Source organism: Acinonyx jubatus, chromosome A2 (genome assembly GCF_027475565.1).
Source record: "Acinonyx jubatus isolate Ajub_Pintada_27869175 chromosome A2, VMU_Ajub_asm_v1.0, whole genome shotgun sequence".
NCBI lineage: Eukaryota > Metazoa > Chordata > Mammalia > Carnivora > Felidae > Acinonyx > Acinonyx jubatus.
The window spans coordinates 11,070,962-11,095,463 of record NC_069383.1 but is presented as its reverse complement, the minus strand read 5'-3'; the positions used below and the strand labels follow the sequence as shown (position 1 = coordinate 11,095,463).

At 39.2% G+C, this 24,502-nt stretch overlaps 1 protein-coding gene across 14 annotated transcripts in view; it reads right to left on the bottom strand.

The window, feature by feature from the left end:
• TPK1 (thiamin pyrophosphokinase 1) overlaps positions 1 to 24,502 on the bottom strand; it is a 343,981-nt gene that overhangs the window by 150,461 nt on the left and 169,018 nt on the right. For all 14 annotated transcript variants that reach the window (XM_053217935.1, XM_053217941.1, XM_053217936.1 and 11 more), the window contains one exon: positions 8,157 to 8,252. In XM_053217935.1, the coding sequence (XP_053073910.1) occupies positions 8,157 to 8,252 (96 nt within the window). The remainder of the gene's footprint in view (positions 1 to 8,156; positions 8,253 to 24,502) is intronic.

Genomic DNA, 24,502 nt, shown 5'->3' with positions numbered 1-24,502 from the left:
TCTCTCTGTCTTTCAAAAATGAATAAATGTTAAAAAATAAAAACACATGAAAAGATGCTCATCACTCTTCATCAGGGAAATAAATACAAATCAAAACCACACTGAGAGACCACCTCACACCAGTCAGAATGGCTAAAATTAACAACCCAGGCAACAACGGATGTTGGCAAGGATGCGGAGAAAGAGGATCTCTTTTGCATTGCTGGTAGAAATGCAAGCTGGTGCAGCGATGCTGCAAAACAGTATGGAGGTTCCTGAAAAAGTTAAAAATAGAATTACCCTACCACCAGCAATTGCACTACTGGGTATTTACCTAAAGGATAGAAAAACACTGATTCGAGGGGATATATGCACCCTGATGTCTGTAGCAGCGCTATCAATAGCCCAACTATGGAAGAGCCCAAATGCCCATCGACTGACGAATGAATAAAGAGGTCATATATAGATATAACACACACAATGGAATATTGCTCAGCAATCAAAAAAATTAAACCTTGCCATTTGTAATGACATGGATAGGGCTAGATGGAGTGTACTATGCTAAGTTAAATAAATGAGTCAGAGAAAGACAATTACCATAGGATTTCACTCATATGTGGAATTTAAGAAACAAAACAGATGAACATAGGGGAAGGAAGAATAAAAAAGAGAGGGAGGCAGACTGTAAGAGACTCTTAACCATAGAGAAAAAAATAGAGGGTTGCTGGAAGGGAGGTGGGTGGTGGGGATTGGGCTAAATGGGTGATGGGTATTAAGGAGGGTATTAATTGTTGCGATGAGCAGTGGGTGTTATACATAAGTGAGGAATCACTAAATTCTATTCCTGAAACTAATGTTATACTATACGCTAACTAACCAGAATTTAAATAAAAACTTGAAGCAAACAAAAAAACGACAATACAAGACTAATAATTTTAGTAATAAACATATTTCCTATTACAATGGTAGACACAAGGATGATACATCATCTCAACATATGTTGCAGGAGAATTAATAGGATATCCAGAATACTATTAAGAAAATCCCTTCAAAGAAGGACTGAGTTAAGGTTTGCTATGATGTCCTTGGGAATTTGCATTAATGTTACTGGAAATCTATTTATTCCTTGAACAAATATTTATTGAGCAAATAACTGGGAGACATAAAAGATCTCAAGCAGATATGCATTTAACATATAAGATAGGAGTTTTAATAAGAGACTAGAGGGAATGAGGTCAAACAGATGCTAATAAAATAACCCAAAGGAGAAATGATGAAAGTCTGAACTAACCGAGTAGCAGCAAGACTGGAAAGAACAAACGGGCACAAGACGTACCTATGAATTAAAGGAGCTGTGACCAACGGGTCAGGGACGGTAGAGTGAAATATAAGGATACTCTCAGGTCTCTGCCAGGCGAATGGATGGTGGTACCAGTGAATGAGATAGAGAAGAAAGAGAAAATGGGATTCTGAGAGAAAAATGATGGATTTTGTCTTAGACACTGAAATGAAATTCTTCTGGCCTTCCTCTCAGCAGTTAGAAAAAGGCTTTGGAGTTTTGGCTGAGAGGTATAAATTAAGGAGTTAATGGCACAGGAGTGATCACTGAAGCCCAGGGAAAAAAGATACAAGTAAAAGGCAGGTGTGGCAGAGTATGGCCCTAAGAAGAGCCAGGTGAAAATGGAGGTGTTGATGGAGACCACAGGACTTTGACAGGTAAGGAGGCAGGGCAGGAATGAGGGTTACTTCTGGAGCCAATCGCGATAAAATTCTATCAAATCCCAGTTCTATTTGATCAACTAGCACCACCCTTTGATGTCTTGGGAAACCAGGAAGGTTGAGGACCTGGGCTGTTGCCATAGCTTAACGATCTTCAAGTTTCCAACTAAGACTTTCAATCAGGCATAGTTTTCCCATTAAACAGTTGCCAAAATATGCAACAGAGAAACTTTTGTGGCTATTTTGAAACTTTTTGAGGAACCACTTGAAAGGTGAAAGACATCATAGAAAGGTATTTGGATTTGTGAAGTACGTGCTTTTTAATTCTAACTCACTGAGCCATGTCACAAAAAGATGACACCACCCTATAGTTAGAGCATATGTCAAACAGTGAACATCTTCCCCCCCCCCCCCAAGTGAACTCCTTAGTTTGGAATAATTTTAGATTTAGTTGCAAAGACAGTACAGGGATTATACCCTTCACTCAGTCCCTGAATACTAACGTCTTCTGTAACTATGGTGTACCTGTTCCACCTGAGATGGACATCAATATACTACTAGGAACTCACTTTCAGATTTCATTCACATTTTCCTAGTTTTCCACTAACACCTTTGCTCCATTTCAGGGACCAATGAGAATGTTACATTGCATTTCGTTTCCATGTCTCCATCTCCTCTCGACTGTGACAGTTTTTCAATCTTCCCTTGTTTTTCAAGACCTTGAAAATATCGGTCAGGTATTGTGTAGAATGATATTCAATGTGACTTTCTCTGATTTCTTTTCAAAGATTAACCCGGGATTAAGGGTCTTAGGGAAGAACTTCCCAAGTACCCTTGTCACCCTTTATGTTAGATAGAGGGGCCTGGGCTATCAACAGGAATTACCACTGACATTGTTGATTCTGATTACTTGACTGAGTTGGTATCTGCCAAGTGTCTCTACTGTAAACTTTTTATTCCCTTCCAGAATACATGTTAACACACACAACACATTTATTAAATTCTGCTTTAGAGGAGACTGGAATCTTGCCGAAGATACTGGCTTATTGGAGTAGACTATACTGGAGACACCAGAGTCCCTTGGAAGTTAACGCTCAGAACACTATCGTGGTTCCTCCTACAATCCTAGGAGTCAGAGCTTAGGAGAGTGATGAGTAATTACTCCAGTCAGATACAGTCTTAAGTGAGGACCAACAGGCATTTGTATAAACAGACAAAAAAGTCATCAGTCCATTACAAACAATAATGCACAAATAACCCAACACTGAAAATCAGTGGATACAGCAATAGCACTGCTAGGAATTTATCCAAGGGAAACAGGAGTGCTGATGCATAGGGACACTTGTACCCCAATGTTTATAGCAGCACTTTCAACAACAGCCAAAATTATGGAAAGAGCCTAAATGTCCATCAACTGATGAATGGATAAAGATGTGGTCTATATATACAATGGACTACTACGTGGCAATGAGAAAGAATGAAATCATGACATTTGCAGCAACGTGGATGGAACTGGAGGGTATCATGCTAAGTAAAATATGTCAGTCAGAGAAAGACAGATACCATATGTTTTCCTCCAAAGCGGATCCTGAGAAACTTAACAGAAGACCATGGGGGAGGGGAAAGGAAAAAAATAAAAAGTTACAGAGAGGAAGGGAGGCAAACCATAGGAGACTCTTGGATACTGAGAGCAAACTGAGGGTCAATGGGGGAAGGGGGAGAGGGGAAAGTGGGTGATGGGCACTGAGGAGGGCACTTGTTGGGATGACCACTGGGTATTGTATGGAAACTAATTTGACAATAAATTATAATAAAAAAAGAAAATTAATGGATACAAATAAATATTCTAAAACTCATAATACTTGAAGATGTCTAAACATAAGGTATCTATCTGAGAAATACCACGTAGGAATTAAGTAGAAAGACTAATATCCCTTACCGAATCTCAATAGTTGAGAACTACAATTCAGAAATAATCACATAAAAAGTATTCTAATACATACAAATCACAATTTAATATTTGCTCAGGCTATTACAAGAATTAAAAAAAAACTTAATACAATAGAGGTCATAATCCCACAGTCCTTATTTAACTTGCAGTCGTTAGTATTTGTGTGCATGTATAAAGGTTGGGCACTTGCTCTCATTCATACAGTCCTTATTCAGCATACTGCATCATTTGATTGAAAAACTGATTGAAAATGACATGGCATAAGGAAGCTAAAATGTATTAAAATTTTACCAAACACAATGCGTACACAATCGACAGTGTGAAATTAATGTCAACTTATCTGCCCAAATTGTGTCTAATGTTAAACCTGTGTGCAAAATATCAGAGACTGAAGTAACAGATTCTGTTGTCATATAATACTCCTCTATTTTAGGAGGTCTGTTATTCTTGGGGCCTTACAATCTGGAGGTATTTGTGCTTCATCCTGAACCACACACACCTTACATTTTTACAAAGTCAGAGCAATAGATTTTGATGTTTTTTACTGAATTCAAAGGTTTGAATCTCAAGTATGCATCACGGCATCAGAAGAAACATGTGCTCCCTGAAGATCCAGTCATATCAGATGGCATCCTGATAATGTATTATTCATGACTCAGTTCCAGATAAACAATGTGGTTACATAAAAGCAAAGCATTAAAAAGTCACATGTATCGATGAAGCCTTTTGCAAAAAAATAAAAGGTGAGGGTGAGCAGGTTTAAAATAGGTAAATAAATAAATAGATCAGGTGATTTAGGGAAATTTTTTTTTATTTTATTGTTTTTAATTTTTTTTTAATGTTTATTTATTTTTGAGACAGAGAGAGACAGAGCATGAACGGGGGAGAGTCAGAGAGAGAGGGAGACACAGAATCTGAAACAGGCTCCAGGCTCCGAGCTGTCAGTACAGAGCCTGACATGGGTCTCGAACTCACGGACCGCGAGATCATGACCTGAGCCGAAGTCGGCCGCTCAACCAACTGAGCCACCCAGGCGCCCCAATTTAGGTAAATTTTTAAAAATTAATCATATGTTCTGGGTAGTAAACTCCTTTAGCCTAAGGACAGACCCTAATTCAAATCCTATAAAGTTCTAATATGGTACACAGTATGGTTCCTTAACATATTAAATCTTACTTTAATTCAATTCCTTTATATTTCAATTACATTTTACTTTTTTTAACAATTTTTTAAATATTTATTTATTTTTGAGAGAGAGAGAGATGGCATGAGCAGGGGCGGGGCAGAGAGAGAGGGAGACAGAATCTGAAGCAGGCTCCAGGCTCTGAGCTGTCAGCACAGAGCCCGACGCCGGGCTCGAACTCACAAACCGTGAGATCATGACCTGAGCCGAAGTCAGATGCTTATCCGACTGAGCCACCCAGGCGCCCCTATAATTACATTTTAAAGTATATGCTAGTAAGAGAAGATCTTACTATAAAATACAGACATTGATGACAACCTCATATTTATAATTTAGCAAGTAGAAAAACAGCAATGTATGATAATTTGATTGGACTTATTAGGTGGAGAAGCATAAAGGATTTTTTTAATACAGTTTATGCAGATTTTAAGAAGAAATTTTTAACGGTCCTCATGATGATCTCACTAGAGGGTACGACAACGTGTGCAGGGGCATCTTCTATAATTTTCCTTGCTAATGCTTCTAATCTTGCTTTTCTCTTGCTATTACATTAAATCACATAAAATGATGTACTTTGAGGTTAAATGTAAAGACAGGTGGAAGCTCACAGACGCCCCATTTTGTCAGATTTACTATAACCTGAAGGTTATATTAATACAACCACAAGGTTTTCATTGTGAGTAATGGAGCCTTTGGTTTATTCAATTATGCTTTTTAAAACACCAAACCCATCACGCTCACTGTCCATCTGAAAACGCTTTAAACTCCCTGCCATTGCTTCGCTGAAGCACTATCTATCCTCCCCACGCCGAGGTATCTGTCCTTGAACGCTCTTCTCCCTCTGCCACCCACCCCCCACTTGTTTATGATGCCCCAGCCTTCTCTAAAAAGCCCTTCCCCTTTCTGTGTTGGGCTCGACCCTCCTGTGCGTTCCCACAGGCTCAACATTCATAGGCCACTTCTAACACTCAAGGTCCTGCTGTTCAGTCGTGGGCAAGATAGATCTGTCCCAACTTTGTGGGTCATACAGTGAAGCTGGGAAGAAAGGCTTCGAGCCAACAATTAGAAATAACCAACAAAATTATTAGAAGTGCTCAGAGTGTCTCAAAGGAGAACCAAGGGGGAACAGAAACATAGAGTGGCAGACCCCAACCTGGAGGGAGGGGGAAGAGGAGTCCTCTTTAAGGACATCCCCTGTTCTGCCATCGTGATATAGACCAAGAGAAGGAAAAATTTGAAAATTATTCAAAAAAATGTGTAAAAAGTTCTAGGCAGAGGGGCGCCTGGATGGCTCAGTCAGATGGGTGTCTGATTTCAGCTCAGGTCATGATCTTGTGGTTCATGGGTTCGAGCCCTGAGTTGGGCTCTGTGCTGACAGCTCAGAGCCTAGAGCCTGCTTTGGATTCTGCTCCTCCCTCTCTCTCTGCTCTTCCCCTGTTCATGCTCTGTCTCTCTCTCAAAAATAAATGAACACTGAAATAAAAATTCTAGGCAGAAAAGGCAACATACGCAAAAATCGCTCAAGGCAGAGAAGACGGAACAGGCCATATTTTAGGAACAAAGAGAAAAAGTAGTGCAAGATAAGCTGGACAATGCACTGGGCCTAAATCATGCCAGGGCCCAGAGGCATCCATGGAAGCTCACTGCTCCTTTTTCTCCCAGAAAGAACTCGCTAGGCCTGGGAGGGGGCAGCTGGCTGTCATGGCCCAGAGGCAACTCCTTTAGGATGCAGTAGCAAGTGCCATCAAGGTACAGCGGTCCCTAAGAGCGTCCAGCCCATGACTAAGCACAGTGGGACTGGGAGGGTCTGGTCCTTTCCACCCAACATGGATGCCTCCAACAGGTCCTCCTGCTTCCGCCCTCCCACTGGGCCCACCTAGACTTTACTAGATCTGTTTTGTGGATCACATACAGCTAATTACCCTCTTTCCCCAGCTTGAAGCTCTCTCTGAATTTCACTGTTGATGAGTTTGAGATATGATTATTTATTTTCAGACTTAACGACCGAGCACTATATTACAGATACGATCAATTTGACACACATAATTTAATTTCAGTGTTGATGCTGGGAAAACTGAAACACAAGTTGTGAAGAACTTACAATTTTTTTTTTCTAAGAAACTCAAACTCAGTTATGTCCGGATGAAGCAATGTTCTTCTTTGGAACTCTCAATGGGCTGTGTTCTGTTTTCATTAAGCAAATATTTAATTATAGCAATTTATTGCCAGAAATAGCACAATACATTTGGTATCATTCAAGCCACAACAGAGATGGGAAATGTCCACTCAATTACTTTTGTTCACTTTGCACAATGTGCTTCTCGTCAATTATGACAATTAGCAAGGCTTGTCTTCAAAAAGAGAAAAGGATCTACTATGTCACCTAGGTAAATACATGCTAAAAGAAATCTCTGATAACTTTCTGTGACAGAGGAAGTTCTTCTCAGGGCTGCCTTGAATGTACAAGCAAGTTTTGCTAGTTTTCCTAGTTGAATGTTTATTTTTGAGAGAGAAACAGAGCATGAGTGGGGGAGGGTCAGAGAGGGAGACACACACAGAATCCGAAGCAGGCTCCAGGTTCTGAGCCATCAGCACAGAGCCCAACACGGGGCCCAAACCAATGAACCATGAGATCATAACCTGAGCCGAAGTGGGATGCATAACTGACTGAGCCACCCAGGCATCCCGCTAGTTTTCTTAGTCTAACACTACATACACATCATGTGCCTCAGCTTACTTTCCTGCCCCTGCCAGTAAAAGAATGGTCAACTGTCATTCAGTGCTTCACATTTAATTTTGTTGACCTTCACTAAACCAGACTTAAAAAATGAGTCCACAAATGCAAAGCAGCGGACTCTTCACTGATTTCAAAAAGAAGAGTTGATAACATTTTATTTATAGATGAGAGTTTGTAATGATGCCTCCTGGGCCAAATACAGGCCGTACTTGTTTGCCTGTTTTGCCCCCACAATATTTGAACACACTAGGTCTGCGTGGCAACAATGAACAAGAGATGAAAAGTGGTGACTTATTTTAGGCCAAAAATGAGCAGCCAGTTTCAGCTGCTTTATACAAAGTCCACCTCCCCTCTTTTGTGACTTTCACATGATAAAGCATCTCCATCTGTGACCTCTGATTTAAGTGAACAAATCAATACTTTGGCAGCTAAGTACAGACTTATTCAGTATATGGGAAAAATCTGACAGGGAATCTAAAAGATTGACAGAAAAGTAACCGATCACTTCCGATGAGTGAAAAGTTTAAGCAGGATTTTCACATCCTTGGTACCAAGACTCCTAACCACCAAAAAGGTGTGCATCTTACCTGTAGGTCTTTTTCCTCTATCTTTTTTTGGAGCAGTTCAAGGCACTTGGTGAAGTCAGTATGGTCTTGGTCAGGCGTTGATATAATCTCACATCCCTATGTGTTTAAAGAGAGAAAAGGTAAGAACACGTAATGAAGGCAGCCTTATTATGAACAGGATCTAAAACCATAAAAGATAAGGTATCAATAGACACAGCCAGTTATGCCTGTATTATATACCCCGATCATTAGTATCATTGTCATCATCTTTTTTTATCTCACATAACAAGACATCTCAGAAATGGTGTTAGAATATCACAATAATGGTCTGATTATGACAATCATTTTACTCAACAAAAGTGCAGCTTTATACTACGTTACCGGTCTTTAAGAATCACTGCTGTGATGACATTTGAGACTAACATAAGGGCTCTAGTATAAGTATTACAAAATATATTCACAGTAAAATTACCTGAAATTAAAATGAAACTATCTCTAAAAAAAAAAAGAAAAAAAAAGTCTGCATTTTTTAAAGCAGACCTCCCAAGTTCACTTATATGAATGGGAAAACTAATATTAATATTGAACTAATGATAAAACTACATTTCAAGTAAAATCAAGTCTATTGTTGTATAAAATTACTTTACTGGACCTTCCTCACCCAATGTAAAAAGAAGCATGGAGAGCTACACCTGCATAAATATGTCTCTTGGATTATTTTTTGGACATAATGAAGTGAATTTATAAGGTCTTTGCCTCTTCTACACCAGATACCTAGTGAAAAACTAGGAATATATTTATATATATGAAGTCACAAAAGGGCCAGCTGGTTGGCACTCGTGAACTTTGATGGCTAAAGAAACAATATTTCTGAAATGACACTTTCTCCTCCAATGTCTTACAGAGGCAAAGGTGTATAAAACCAGAGCGTGGTGGGACTGGAGACTTCTTAATTCAGGAACGTAACAATCCGTGGTCTCTCACAAACAGCTGAGTAAGGGGAAGTTAAATATAATCCAGTATATAAAGTTGCCATTCAAAGAGTTTTCAAGGATACAAAACACCCATACTGCCTCCTAAATTATTCTAAGAACTGTTCTCAGTAGATTTAAAGGTTCTTCTCAAACTTCAAGGTCTCTCTAAATGTGTCAAGTTCAGCCTGGGCTTCATTCATTTATGACTACTGTCCTACAAGGTAGCAACCAATGAAAAAATTAATTTCTCATAATTTAGAAATATGTTATACCCTAAAAGATGTATATATCATCTTTATAAAATCGTCTACATGTACTTTTCTGACCCTAAAAGAACACTGAAATTTACTATCATCACCAAGCAAGGGCATAAAGAAGTTGACTTGTCTTAAGCTAATGCTCCTAGAAAAAAGATATAGGAATATGCCAGAACCTACGGGGATGTTAGCAGTGCTGAGATTAGATTGTCACCCAACCAAACTGTCACTATACTGAAAGTTCCTTGAGGACAGGAATTATGTTGCATTCATGACCATGAGTGAATGGTGAGTGGCACCAGTCTGCTACATGGTAAGGGTTTGATAAATGTTTCACTAATATTCCTGAGGAATAAAAATGTAAGCTGGCAAAGGGGGGCAGGGGGCGTGTAACAGCATGGGATCTTACTGCCAAATACAGAATTTTAACAATGGGAAATCATCTATGCTCTTTTTAGTGCTGATAATACAATCACGTCAGCAAAAGGAAACACAATGAAAAAGGCAAACAGAAGTAACAATAATACAAGAAACAATTAATAGACCCGTTTACCTTCACAGCTATCTTCATGGAATCAACACAGATCCATAGGAAAAATAATTGTGAATGAGAACCCAAGAAAGAATCTAGTCCCACTATAATATCTTGTAGATTAAGGAAATAAAAACAAGAGATTTTAAGGTTTAAAAAAGGTGGGTTTTTTTTTTAAGGTTTATTTTTGAGACAGAGCATGAGTGGGGGAGGGGCAGAGAGAGAGAGAGAGAGAGGGAGAGACAGTATCTGAATGAGCCCCCAGGCTCTCAGCTGTCAACACAGAGCCCAACGCGGGGCTTGAACTCACGGACCATGAGATCATGACCTGAGTTGAAGTCAGATGCTTAACCGACTGAGCCACCCAGGTGCCCCTAAAAACAAGAGATTTAAGTGGACTTGCTAATCACTGGACAGCAGGGTGCAACAATGTCACATCTAGAAATCCTGCTTCTTTACTCTCAAGTGGGAGCAAATGCCTAGATATCAGACACAAAAAGGTTATAATAACATCTCCAGAGTTGGTTCCACAAGAATGGCATCATGAAAAAAGCTACCCCCGAAAAAGGAGCAAGGCTTGAATACCACCTGACTTTATCTCATCAATTTAAGATGGACACACAGAAAAGTGTAAGTCAGGACACGGAGACAGATCACCGGAACTGAAAAATTCAGACTGTATCTAAACCAAGAACTTCTAGAAACTCTGAGGTGTTGATCAGCCATTCGTAGCTTCTTGGAATCGTCCTAAGTTTAAATGATTCTAATCTCATCACAGATGGGCAACAAATTCACTGGAAGCAGAAACAGCTTCAACAGCCCTCACAGGGAAGCTCGTGACACCTAGAAGGACACCTGCAAAACGGAGCACTAGCCAAAGTGCAACACCAGGCCTTTGGCCAACTAAAGATGTTTTTACTGTTTTCTGGGTCTCATGATAACACAAGAAGGTCTAGAAGAGGAGATATATAAAACCAAAGAAATAATCAGCAAAATTCTGCAGAATAGGAAAAATGCAGAAATGCTATTAGGTATCAAGTGAGGTTCAACTATTTTATATTAATGTTTATTTATAATTATTTATGTATAGAGTAAGGCTTAATTTACTAGAGTCAGAAGCACTGGATACTGTGAAGAATTTTACTGGATTTGATGTTTAAAAAACAAAATAAAAACTCACAGTAATCCAAGGACGTAGGAGATATAAAAGCTAGGAAATCTGGCCAAATAAGAAAGTATATCACTATTAGAAACCAAATAGATGGTTTCTAGTATTAGCTTCCTAATAGATGAAGGTATACCTGACTTGAAAATATACGGAAAATTTCCAAAGCATAAACTAATAAACGTTTTAAGAACAGCTTTAACATATCAATGTTTGAGTGGAAACATTTGTTTTAACCATTACTGACTCTGATTTTTCTTAGTTGCTTAGAATATATTTTTTAGGATCCATATTATTGTTTTATAAGCCAGCAGGTGGCTCCAATCTCATTCTATGTGCTTTTCTTATGAAGTTTTTGTCATTATACAAATAGAAATTTAAATAACTCAATTCTAGTGGCACCTGGATGACTCAGTTGGTTAGGCATCTGACTTCAGCTCAGGTCATGATCTCACAGTTCGTGGGTTCCAGCCCCGCAGTGGAGCCCCGCGTCGGGCTGTGTGCTGACAGCTCAGAGCCTGGAGCCTGCTTTGGATTCTCTATCTCCCTGTTCTCTCTGCCCCTCCCCTGCTCATGCTCGCTCGCTCTCTCTCTCAAAAATAAACATAAAAAGAAAATTGAAAAAAATAACTCAATTCTAATAATAAGCTCCACTGGTGGACACACGTTTTTAAGTGGATTATTATTTTTTAATACTACACTGTTAATTTTGTTTTATATTAGAATTCAAAAGGAAAAGATTTGAATTGATGTCACGAATTTCAGTATGTGTAAACATCAAGGCTACTCTAATTCTGTTCTAACCCAAAAACAGTCTTCTGAAGATGAGAAAGCACAATGCCGCCCCTTCCTTCTAAACCATAACCAAACACAAAAGGAAAAGCGAGGAGAACTAAGTTTGAACGAGTTTAAGAATTCTGTTCCAGTGTGTTAAATTTACTTACCACAGACTTCCTCATCAGGTCTTTCTCATCCCATAAGTCAAAACCAGAAAAAGACGCATGTAAATTTAATTATAAATAAATGACCAGGGGGTCCAGTCGACTACTTTTTAGAGTCTTACTCTATGTATGCTGTTTTATTAAACTGTACTGTGTATGGAAGAAGTAGGGCTCTACCAGATACCAAAGGGCCAGTGCTAAATAAAAACATGAATATCATAATCAGTAAACATGTAAATTATAAATATGTGTGTGTCTGAGTGTGAGAAAGACAGCCAGGTAAGGGGAGGCTCCTTTTCTTCCTCTTTCCATACTGAGAAACTCCTAGCCACACTTCACCACTAGCCAGTGATTGCTTGCAAGAAAGTCCGTCTTCTATTCATCCCTAAATTTGTCCTTTCTTTTTGTTGGGTAGTAGGGATAGTGTAGGCATTTGAGATCCCATTCTGCTTTTGGACTAAAACTACACTCTAAAATAGAGCCAAGTGTCAATCAAAAAGAATGAAATTGTGCCATTTGCAACTACGTGGATGGAACTGGAGGGTATTATGCTAAGTGAAATTAGTCAGAGAAAGACAAATATCATATGACTTCACTTTAAGATACAAAATAGATGAACATTAGGGAAGGGAAGCAAAAATAATATATATAAAAGTAGGGAGAGGGACAAAACACAAAAGACTCTTACATACAGAGAACATAATAGGGTTGCTGGATGGGTTGTGGGAGGGGGGATGGGATAAATGCTTAAGGGGCATTAAGGAATCTACTCCTGAAATCATTGTTGCACCATATGCTAACTAACCTGGATGTAAAATAAACAATAATTTTTTTTAATTTAGAAAATAAAAATATAAAATAAAATAGTCAAGTGCAATACACTGGAATGAGATACCTACTCAGAAAACTGCCGATTATATTAGCTTCTGCTCCATAGAGGTATAATGAACATCCCCAAACTACAATGTTGAGAATCACATTGTAATAGAAAACATGTACTAGGAAAATGAAAGAATTCACAATATCAAGGAAATACCATGAATTCATATTAAAGTGACAGGTGCCCTAAGGTTCAGAAAACAAAACTGGAAGGTGCAGAAAGATGTAGAGAAGTTACAAATAAGGTAAATTAGGCCGGTTGCCAACATGCTGATTTAGCAGACTTGAGGAGAATGAAGACAAACAAGCAAACCTACTTAAGTAAACAAAAGCAGAACTTTACACATGAGGGAGTGAGCTCACGGAGCAAAGGAACCCAAGTGGAACACATCTCTCACACACACACACACGCACACACACACACACACACACAAATTCTCGTCTGGCCAATCTTTGCCTACTACTTTGGGAATTCTGGATGTCCGTTCAGGGAGGGAAGACTCAAGCCTCCTTGAGCAGCCATCGGCACCTGCGTGTCAGTCGCAGGGACAGTACAGGTGCATTTCAAGCAGTCAACAGAAATTTGATGGACAGAATAACGATGGACGGATTAACACCGTCTCTCTCCTCATGGCACTAATGGAATGCTTCTCTAAAATACAAATGTGGATCAGCCTTAGACAATAAGCATAATACAGAAAAGCAACATTGCCAATTATTTTTCCGGGTATCATTCCACAGCTGCCCTAAGAAAATCATGTAACACTTTTGTTTTAGGGCATGACTGACACAGATTCTTAAAGAGGTGACATATGCTAGTGCTTCATATGCAATTAAGGAAACTAAAATCCCACAATAACATTAACATAGTTAACATCCAATGAGGGAAGAGAATTACCAATTGTACATTAAGGCTAACAAATGAAGCACTACGAAAGTACTGCATAAGGAACTCAGAATATTTTTTTTCCTAATGTTTATTTATTTTTGAGAGAGAGAGAATGTGAGAGCGTAAGGAGAAGGGGCAGAGAGTGGGAGACACAGGATCTGAAGCAGGCTGTATGCCGTCAGCACAGAGCCCAACATGGGGCTCGACCTCATGAACTGTGAGATCATGACCTGAACTGAAGTCGGATGTTTCACAGACTGAGCCATCCAGGCACCCCACCCCCCCGAAATGTTTTACAATGAGTTGTAATTTATTTCTTAAGAGAAAGACAAATGACAAGGAATCAAACTGATATCAGGGACTCAATAAAAATTTAGCAATGAACAGTTTGCAGAACATGTCCTAGAATGACAATAGCTCACTTCAGTTTCTAACACTGCCAACATCTAAGGTCATAGCAAACACAAAAATGTATGCAATATATGTAATGCATGAGCCTCATCACAATAAAATCACAAATCATCTGAAAGAGATAGGTTTATGTTGAGCGTGGTATACTTAAATTTTTAAAGAAAAAAGGTTTAAACAATAAGGGTTGTGCTAACTGCTTACATTAACCAAATAACTGTATTATTACATTAACCCATTTCACTATTTTATAAATAGCCTATGAGTATTAAAATATTTTATTCAAAGTAATGTTGCTACATAAACACAGTATGTCCACCTTATTATATTAAAATATTAACCCAACTCTTCCTTCAGGCTGTGAGCCTCATGAAGGTGTCTGTCGTAACTTTTGTTCATTCTCGGATCCCCATACAAGAACCTACCCACAGTGCATGGCAAGTGGTAAGCACTCAGTGATGAATGAAGTCACTTATAAAGTCCTGAGGTAAATGATCAGTGTAGACCAGGGATCAGGAAAGTTTTCTGGAAAGGGGCAGACAGAAACTCCTTCTGGCTGTGCAGGCCACAGGGCCCGTGTCCCAACCACTCACGCTGCTTTTGGATCATGAAAGATCTACAGATAATACATAAATAAATAGGAAGATTTGTATTCCAACAGAACTGACATTTCAAATTTGAATTTCCATATAATCTTCACATGCCATAAAATATTATTCTAATTCTTTAGATTTCTTTTTTCCCCCAACCATTTAAAAATGTCAGAACACTTCTTAGCTTGTGAGCAATACAAAAACAGACAGTGGGCCAGATCTGCCTATGGGCTGAAGTTTGCCACCTAATCTCAGTTCCAGGACCACAATTAGTTTTTGTGACTACAACGAAACTCTCTACTCGCGCAAGGAATTTCATATAAGGAAAAAGATTCAGCCCTTGATCAAATCTTTCTGAACTCCCTTTTCCTCATCTGTAATGGAAGTAACGTGCACACCAAAACTGCGGCTGAGGGTCCATGTTCCATGCACATGAGGCCCCAGGCACAGTGATGAACACCCCAAGGGGCCACCTCAGCATTTCAGAAGAATCTCTAGAAACATCAGCTGCTGCAGTCAGATCACCGCACATCAAAGATTACTAGAGGAAGCACCATATCGTAAATATTCTCCAAAGAACTTTGTGTGGGATGCTTACTGAACTATTTTTTAATTTACTGACAACTCAAAGAAATTATTACAAGGCAATGAGTATCAATAATCAACCTAACTGCAAAAGACCGATGCGGAAGCCGAGAGACTGTCGTTCCTGATTACTTAATTTACTGTTTGCCAATAATTTAACTAACGTAAGTTAATGAGTTTTTACATTTTACATTTAACACCTTTCAGGTGATACTATGCTGACTCCTCTAAAACTCTTTAATGGAAAAGAAAACAGATCCTTTGGGAAAAAAATCATAAGAACATATCAACTCATTTCATACACTATATCCACAGAGAGACTTGGCCTCATTAAAACAAGAAGCAAGGAGTTAAGTCTGGTGAAGGCATTCCCCAATCTGCTATTAGCTTACTCATTTTGGGTGAAGTCATTCGATGCCTATCCATCTACCCAGGACAAGAAAGGACTTGCACAAATTACCCTGAAAAGATTTTACGGGGCTCTGAGACTTCTACTGTAACTTTATAGGCTGAGTGTATAAGGTTAAGAATTCAGAAGTGTTATTTCCTCAAAGGTGCCATGCACACCAATTCTGAAAATTTATTTGGAGTGGCTTGCATATAGCCTCTCATCTAGCATAATTAAATGCGATGTGTAGGTAGCTATAAAATCTAAGATGCTTTTCAAGAAACTAAGAATTTTCCTAACAAAATACAACCCAATTCTTCGAAAAATCAGATTATTTTAAAAGTGTCCTTTTTTTAAATTTTTTAAAATGTTTTTTATTTATTTTTGAGAGACAGAGAGAGAGAGAGAGAGAGAGAGAGAGAGATAGCATGAGCAGGGGAGGGGCAAGGAGAGAGAGAGACACAGACTCTGAAGCAGGCTCCAGGCTCTGAGCTATCAGCACAGAGCCTGACGCGGGGCTCAAACTCACAGACTGTGAGATCATGACCTGAGCCGAAGTCAGGCGCTTAACCGACTGAGCCACCCAGGTGCCCCGAAAAGTGTCTTAAAATTAGAATGTTAACATTGCCACCTGCTGATAATTGTCTTCCTCATTAAATAACATTAATACAAACACATTGGTATGGGAGATATTTAGTCACTTTACCTGAATTACTGTCTTGAATCCCCACAATACCCTTTATAAGGTAAACACAATGATCACATTTAATATATTCAGATTGAAGTTTAGAGAGATTAAATACCTTGCCCAAGGTCACACAAGTGTTGAGGACATTGTATGTGATCTGAAGCCCATACCTTTTTTTTTTCTGTTTTAATTTCTATTTGGGAGAGAGAGAGCAAGCAAGCGAGAGCAGGGGACAGGGGCAGAGGGAGGGAGGGAGAGGGAGGAAGAGAGAAAGAGAGACAGAGAGACAGACACAGAGAGAGAGAGAGAGAGAGAGAGAGAGAGAGAGAGAGAGAGAGAGAGAGAATCTTATGCAGGCTCCACACTCATTAAGGAGCCCAACATGGGGTTCAATCCCAAGACCCTGGGATCATGAACTGAACCAAAATCAAGAGTTGGACGCTCAACTGATTGAGCCACCCAGGCAGAGTTAAGAGGCCTATACTCTTAACCATGCTTTGTACTCTACCCTGCTTATTTAAACCTTGGGTATTTTGGCAGCTTTAAGCAGAAAAATTGTTTTATAATTTATTCTGAACCTTGATTTTGTTGGTTTTCTCCAGTTTTAAATACCTGGAAATGCTTTAACTCTTAGCAGACATGACTCCCGCCTGACTCCAAGCTACTCCCATAGTAGCCCAAGGCTTAGATATCTCGGAGGCCTCAGACATCTGAGAATGGGCAATGAATGCTTAGCGCTCTCTCCTTTGTTCTGTTTTCCTAACATATAATATCATCATATAATATCATCACTATGCTTAGCATTATATTCACAATTCGCTTTTTCTTCAGCTATTAAACTTACCCTTATGATCAATATCTTTATATATAAGTGTTTATTTCAGTTTATTATCTTAGAATTAGATTACTAGAAAATGAAATCACTGGGGAAAATCTAAGAAAAATTTTCGTGATCTTTGATATACACACTGCCAGAGTGCTTTCGTTTCTAGGAAGGACATAAAAATACATATTCCCACTAGCAGTATAGGAGGGCAAAGAGATTCTTCTTTTAAAATGTAAAAGTAGAAGGGGCGCCTGGGTGGCTCAGTCGGTTAAGCGTCCAACTTCAGCCCAGATCGTGATCTCACAGCTCATGGGATCGAGCCCTGCGTCGGGCTCTGTGCTGACAGCTCAGAGCCTGGAGCCTGCTTCGGATTCTGTGTATCCTTCTCTCTGTGTTCCTCCCCTGCTCATGCTCTGTCTCTCTCATTCTCAAAAATACATAAAGATTTTTAAAAATTTTAAATATAATAGAAGGAAAGATAATTCATCACCAATTTCTTACTGTGAATTAATTTAATTGCTGTACTTGCTTCTTAATAGCAAAGAGAAGTCATTTTCCTTAAGAGGACATCCATGGGAGAGCAAGGAAAAGAAAGGAAAATCCTGGAGTGTGAAGCAGGAATGAGGCTGGAGGTGGTTCATTAGGTCAAGGAATGAAGGGATGAAGGACAGTATGAAAGAAACGGACATTTCTGGAAGGGGTGATAGGTGTCCATCAACACCAACTAGGAAAGGAGGCAAGAAGCTACATCAGAGATTATCTTTCAGGTTGGCTCTGAAAACGTGAAATAACTTACTATCCCATCATATTAGACTACTGATGTGGATTTTTCTGTAAATAAGCAATGATAAGAGTTTTACTGACTCTTAAAATTCTGGTTCCCACATATTTTATTATCCCCTATTTACTGCTGAAGTTGCCTCTCTTGTTGTATGCAAGCCTGATACACAGTTGGAAATATTTTGGGCAGATATATTCAAGAGTATTCTGAAAATTGAGTATGTTAAAGTATTAATAATGAGTTTCCATAATTGGTCATTAAACTGAACTGACCAGAATTCTGTAATAAGAAACTGCCTGTCAGATTAAGAGCATGGCAGGCAGACGGCAAAATGACATATACTCTGGATTATCAAAAATACAGTTCTAAAATTAGCCCAAACTTGTTCTCTAGATAAAGCCACTCAGAATCTAAATGATCTATGTTCCTTGATATAGGTATTAAAATTGTCTTCTACTCTGTACAAATGTAGTCACAAAATAACCATTTCCCACTTTCCTTTTGTACAAAGCATACTCTGGTAGATTGCTCCTTCCATTTTATTTACCAACCTTCTAAAAACATTTTTCACTTTTCAACCAAAAACGATTTTTTTTTATCCTCAAATGACAGCGTATGAGTAATGATTTCTTCAGCAAGAATGTCACATAGTTACACTCTTAAAAACCCTAAGTAACAGGTTGCCTGATATAATTTAGTGTTCTCCTTCTGGTTTTCTAGATCATGCACAAAAGAAAAGAATAAATGCAATTTAACCTTGTCTCAATTCTCCATTCAATCCCAAACATAAAGAGACATTCTAATCTAGTGCAATCTTCACTGCCCTGGGTGTTTGTTGTAAAATAACCTTTCCTTTCAACATGGCATTGAATAAAAACTATAGCGTTACAAACAACAAAGTCACTAGTTCCATTAACGGAAGTCAAAAGTTTTTTTAGAACAGCATAGGGTCTTAAATGATGGCTTTCTTCCTAAAGGCAGAGCCAGAGTTCTTTTGGAAGAGAGTGCCCTAAAGTGTTAATATAGCACGCTTCAGACTGTTATCCTAAAAAAGGTTTGCCCGCAAGGTTGGCCCTTGGTTCACATCTCAGAACTTGAATGGTAAATAGTTGCCTATACTTAAAAGAAAAAAAAATTTTTTTTAAAGCTAGCAGTGGCTCACTGGGCCTAACCTGTTTATTCAATGTGGTTTATGCTGAGCTCCTGCTTGTTTTCTTCCTGGGAGTCTGGAATTTTGATACATGCTGTGCAGAGGGTGTAGGTGCCCTATATTGGTGCCCCAGTAAAATTTGGGGCCTTGAGCTTCCCTGGTGACAATACCTCACACGTATGGTCACAATTTGATTAAGCACATCTTGTGTGACTCCACTGGGAAAGAACTCTTGAAGTAGTGACTGGCTGTCTCTAGACCTTGTCCCCATGTCCCCCTTTTCCCTTTGCTTATTCTACTTTGTATCGTTTCACTTTAATAAATCACAGCCATGACTATCACCAAAAAAAAAAAGAAAGAAAAACAAGCATTGGTGAGGGTGTGGAGAAAACGGAACCCTCCTGCACCGTTAGTGGGAATATAAGTTGGTGCAGCCTCTGTGGAAAATAGTATGGAAGCTCCTCAAATAATTAGAAATAGAATTACTATGTACTCCAGTAATTCTACTTCTAGGTATGCACCCAAAGAAAACAAAAACACTAATTTGAAAAGAGATAAACACCCCTATGTTAATTGCTACTTTATTCACAACAGCCAAGGTTATGGAAGCAACATAAGTGTTCACGGATGGAGGCGTGGGTAAAGAAACGTGGCATATTTATACAAGAGAATGTTACTCAGCCATAAAAACAAATGGCATCTTGCCATTTGCAACAACACGGATGGACATTGAGGGGATCACGCCAAGTGAAGTAAGTCAAAGACAAGTATCACATGATTTCACTTATAGGTGGAATCTATAAAACAAATGAACAAAACCAGAAAAAGAATCATCAATACAGAGAAGAAACTGGTAGTTGCCAGAGGCGACAGGGTAGGAAGATGGGCAGAACAGGCGAAGGGGATTAGAGCCACAAACGTATCCAGTATTGAAATAAATAAATCATGGGGCTGAAAACTACAGCACGGGGAAGACAGTCAATAATACGATCATAAATTTGTATGGTGACAGATGGTAACTATACTTATCATGGTGATCTCCACCTGATGATACAATTGTCCGATCACTATGTTATACGCCGGGAGTTAATATAACATTACATGTCAACTATGCTTCAATCAAAAAATCACAGCCATGAGTAGGACTACACGACAAGTCCTGCGAGTCAGTTCTCCTAGTGAATCACCCACCTTGGGGGGTGGTCGTGGAAACCCCCAAAACAAAGCGCTAGAGAGACACTTCCTCAGTTAGGATGTTTGGGTAAGCTACTATTTTATCACATTCCTGTACGCACCTAGACCCAGAGATCTGCTCTTGGCCTGGGTGCTGTTACTTCACAACCACTCTGTACATGCTAAAGAAAGAATGAGCCGCACCAGGGCTCTCTGTCAAGTAGCCTCAAAAAGCAAGGACACAGGGGGGCAGGACAGGCAAACTGAAGGTAGCCTAGTTGGGTACTGTTGCTCAGTTACGTAGAACGAAGTAGAACCAAGAAAGGAAAATTAAATGCCACAGAGACAACTTCCTCAGAACATGACCTCACTTTGCTTTGAGAAAACTCCCTTTCAACTAGAGCATTATGGCATAATGGTTAGAAAACTGGATTCTGGGGCCAGAATATCTGTTAGACCCAACTTCAACCATTTCTTGGCTGCTTATGTTTGGGCAAGTTGCATCATCTCTTTGTGCTTCTGTCATCTGTAACGTGTGTCCAAGAGTCCCGATCTGATAAAGTTTGCTGCAAAGATAAATGCATTTATAATTGCAAGTACCTATAAAATGTTTAGCATATTGGAAGCACTTTAAAATCATTGGTGGCATTTACTATTATTTTGAAAGTCAGGTTGATTATTTTTTCCCATCAACTTTTAAAAGTAGAGAAAACGTGAAACAAGATTATAAACGGCCAAATACACTTTAGTCTCACTGGAAGCCAACGTGCACTAGGTGTTGGTAGGTCAAGGGTAAGTGCTCTGTGGTCAAATTCATTTGAGAAACAGGAAGGCAAACAAAATTAAGATTTTTGGCAGACTTCCTTAAAATGATATTGCCCATGGTGAATTTCCAAAAGGGGCACACAGAATGTCAAATTTCACAAATCCATTTGATCAAGGCAATCTTTTTTGTATTAAGTGCTGTGTGGTGCTAGAGGTTGCTCTCTTCTAAAATTTTTTTTAATGTTTATTAATTATAGAGAGACATAGAGAGACAGAGCAAGAGCATGGGAGGGGCAGAGAAAGGGGGAGACACAGAATCCGAAGCAGGCTCCACGCTCCGAGCTGTCAGCACAGAGCGTGACGCAGGGCTCGAACTCACAAACCACGAGATCATGACCTGAGCCGAAGTCGGGCGCCCAACCGACTGAGCCACCCAGGCGCCCCATGTACTCTTCTAAAAGCAGGATAACTGCTTCATATCAACTGTAATGAGAGCCTACCACCTACTCGGGGAACCAGGATTAGTCACCCCCGGACGTCAGTTTGCAGAAGATCACGTACTAACAGAGATTGAGGAAGAAAATTATGACAAAATTATTTATATCAAACTCAGCAAGACAAGTACAAAGGAGGGAATCCCAACAGATATTATGGGCAAGGAGCCCAGAAGGGGAAAGGGATGGAGCAGGGGCGTCCCAGGAACCACATGAATGAATGGAGGGAGACCGAGTCCAGAGGCCCTGGAGAACACAGTAAGGTAAAGGACAGGTGGGCAGGGAGGTTGAGGTCATTTGTGAGGCACTTAGGAGTTCTTTAACAGTTATAAATGCCGTAAATATGTTAAACAAATCCAAACAAAACAGGCTTTGAAAAATGTCGACAATTTATAATAACGTCAATTTGAAGGGACTATGATTGAGGAAAGCATTAAGAATTAAAGTAGATTGGAGACAGTTTCACTTAATGTCCCCTGCCTGTCTCATCGTTCCCTCGGTGAGATGCTAATAAGGATGAGCTCACTGGTTTTAGAATATGAAGTGAAGAACCTGTCACTCAGTTGTCAATGGAAACTGCCTATGGTTCCCTTAACAAAGCCTTTCTACCTCAACATATGTTCATTAGTCTTCAAGGGGAGCCTAAGAATTTACTGTACTCAGGGTTTTTGTTTTATTTTTTAAATTTTTTTAACGTTTATTTATTTTTGAGACAGAGAGAGACAGAGCATGAATGGGGGAGGGGCAGAGAGAGAGGGAGACACAGAATCCAAAGCAGGCTCCAGGCTCCGAGCCATCAGCCCAGAGCCCGACGCAGGGCTCAAACTCATGGACCACGAGATCGTGACCTGAGTTGAAGCCGGACGTTTAACCGGCTGAGCCACCCAGGCGCCCCTGTTTTATTTTTTTAAAGAAATATACCAGTCAATGGAGTTGAGCTTTACATATTTATACAGTTTCCTCTGTCTGGCATAATAGTCAAACTTCCTAACAGCTTACAATTTCTAACAGTCCAGTTTGCCATCTCTAAATTGATTTCACCACATCTAAAAGTTGTTGGCAAGTGGCTGGGCAGAAGTGGGAAAGAGATACAGCTCCAAGGAGAAAATACTGAGATTTATGAAATTACGTAGATCAATAAAGATGTGGTTGTTTTATTTTGTTTTCTTAATGTTTATTTATTTTGAGAGAAAGAGGTAGAGAGAGAGAAAGGGTGGGGCGGGGAGAGAGAACGCACACGCAGGGGAGGGGCAGAGAGAGCAGAGTGAGAATTCCAAGCAGGGTCCACGCTGTGAAGATCCTGACTCAGGGCTCAAACTCACAAACTGTGAGATCATGACATGAGCTGAAATCAAGAGTTGGACACTTAACCAACTCAACCACCCAGGTGCCCCAATAAAGATGTTTGTAACTGGAGATTAAAAACATCTGTGGAGATTCCGTGACATTTCAATAGACCTGGACCCAAGCAATTATCAAACTGAAAAGGATATTTTCAATAATTTTTATTCTGATGGATTAAATCTAGGTTCATAAATTGTACACTTACAGAAATAAATGGATTGGTATCTTTTGAAAGGCAGTATTACTGAGAATAGTTACTAAAAAAAAAAGCTCTAGAAAGTAAAATGAAATACTACGGCCTTATATTAAAATACTTCTTTAGCACTTTTAGAATACTGCCATGTGTATAACATTATTTGTTCATTATTACAAGTGTATGAGAAAGTCAGGGCTGACTTAATTTCACATGCCTTAGGAAGACTTCCATATGTGTAAGTGCACAACTCAAAACATAATTTGCATAGCTAGTTCAAGAAAATATAATGACTTTATTATTTGTAAACATCTAAAAACTAAAACCGCACGCTACTAATGGCCAAGACTAAGTGGTAGTGAGCCGACTTCTCTGAGTTCTAAACTTACCTTTACCTGCCATCCCAACTACTTGAGAATCAATGTCCTCATCTTTAAATTGGGATTAATACACTAGCATTTCTTGCTTAACATTGGTAGTCTACTTATGAAAAATCAGACATTCTATTCAAAGGTCAATGAGAAGTCAATTTCTTATTATTCTGACTGGAAAAAGTTATATTCAAACCCAAATTCCTGGTCCCCCCAAATATAACAGAAACATTTGAGGTAACAGCCATTAAGATGAGATGTAAAATGATAAGCAATTTTCTATTATATGTAACATTTCTTATATATTTATCAAAAGGAGCACAGGTTTAAAAAGTTTATACATACTACCCTTGTCTTTCAAGAGTAGACTTCAAAACTTTGGATATGGTCATGCTGGTGTTAAAGGACTGTGGGAAAACATCAAAAACACTGATTTAGGGGCACCTGGGTGGTTCAGTCAGTTAGGCATCTGGCTTTGGCTCAGGTCATGATCTCACGGCTTATGGGTTCGAGCCCCATGTCGGTCTCTGTGCTGGTGGCATAGAGCCTGCTTGGGATTCTCTCTCCCCCTCTCCCTCTCTCTGCCCCCTTCCCTACCTGTGCTGTCTCTATCTCTCTGAAAATAAATTAGTAAACATTAAAAAATTGATTTAATACAAGACATTCTTCAATAATTCATTTATTTGCTGAAAAAATAAACTTTCCTCAGTTCTGAGGAAGATATAATGAAAGCCAAGGAGACCATATGTCTGGATCTCTATCTCTGCTCCTGAATTTACAGTTCTGGTACATTCAGAATAGTCTAGAATAATAGCCTGGTAGCCTAGAATAATCTTGTTATGTCTGTAATAGCAAATTGGTGTTTTAGCATCAACTCAACCTTCCTGTTAGTCTCATTTCATCATATACACCAGGGTATCTTTTCAATCAAGTTCTACTGTGGTTTTACCAGTAGACCCACACGATGTTGT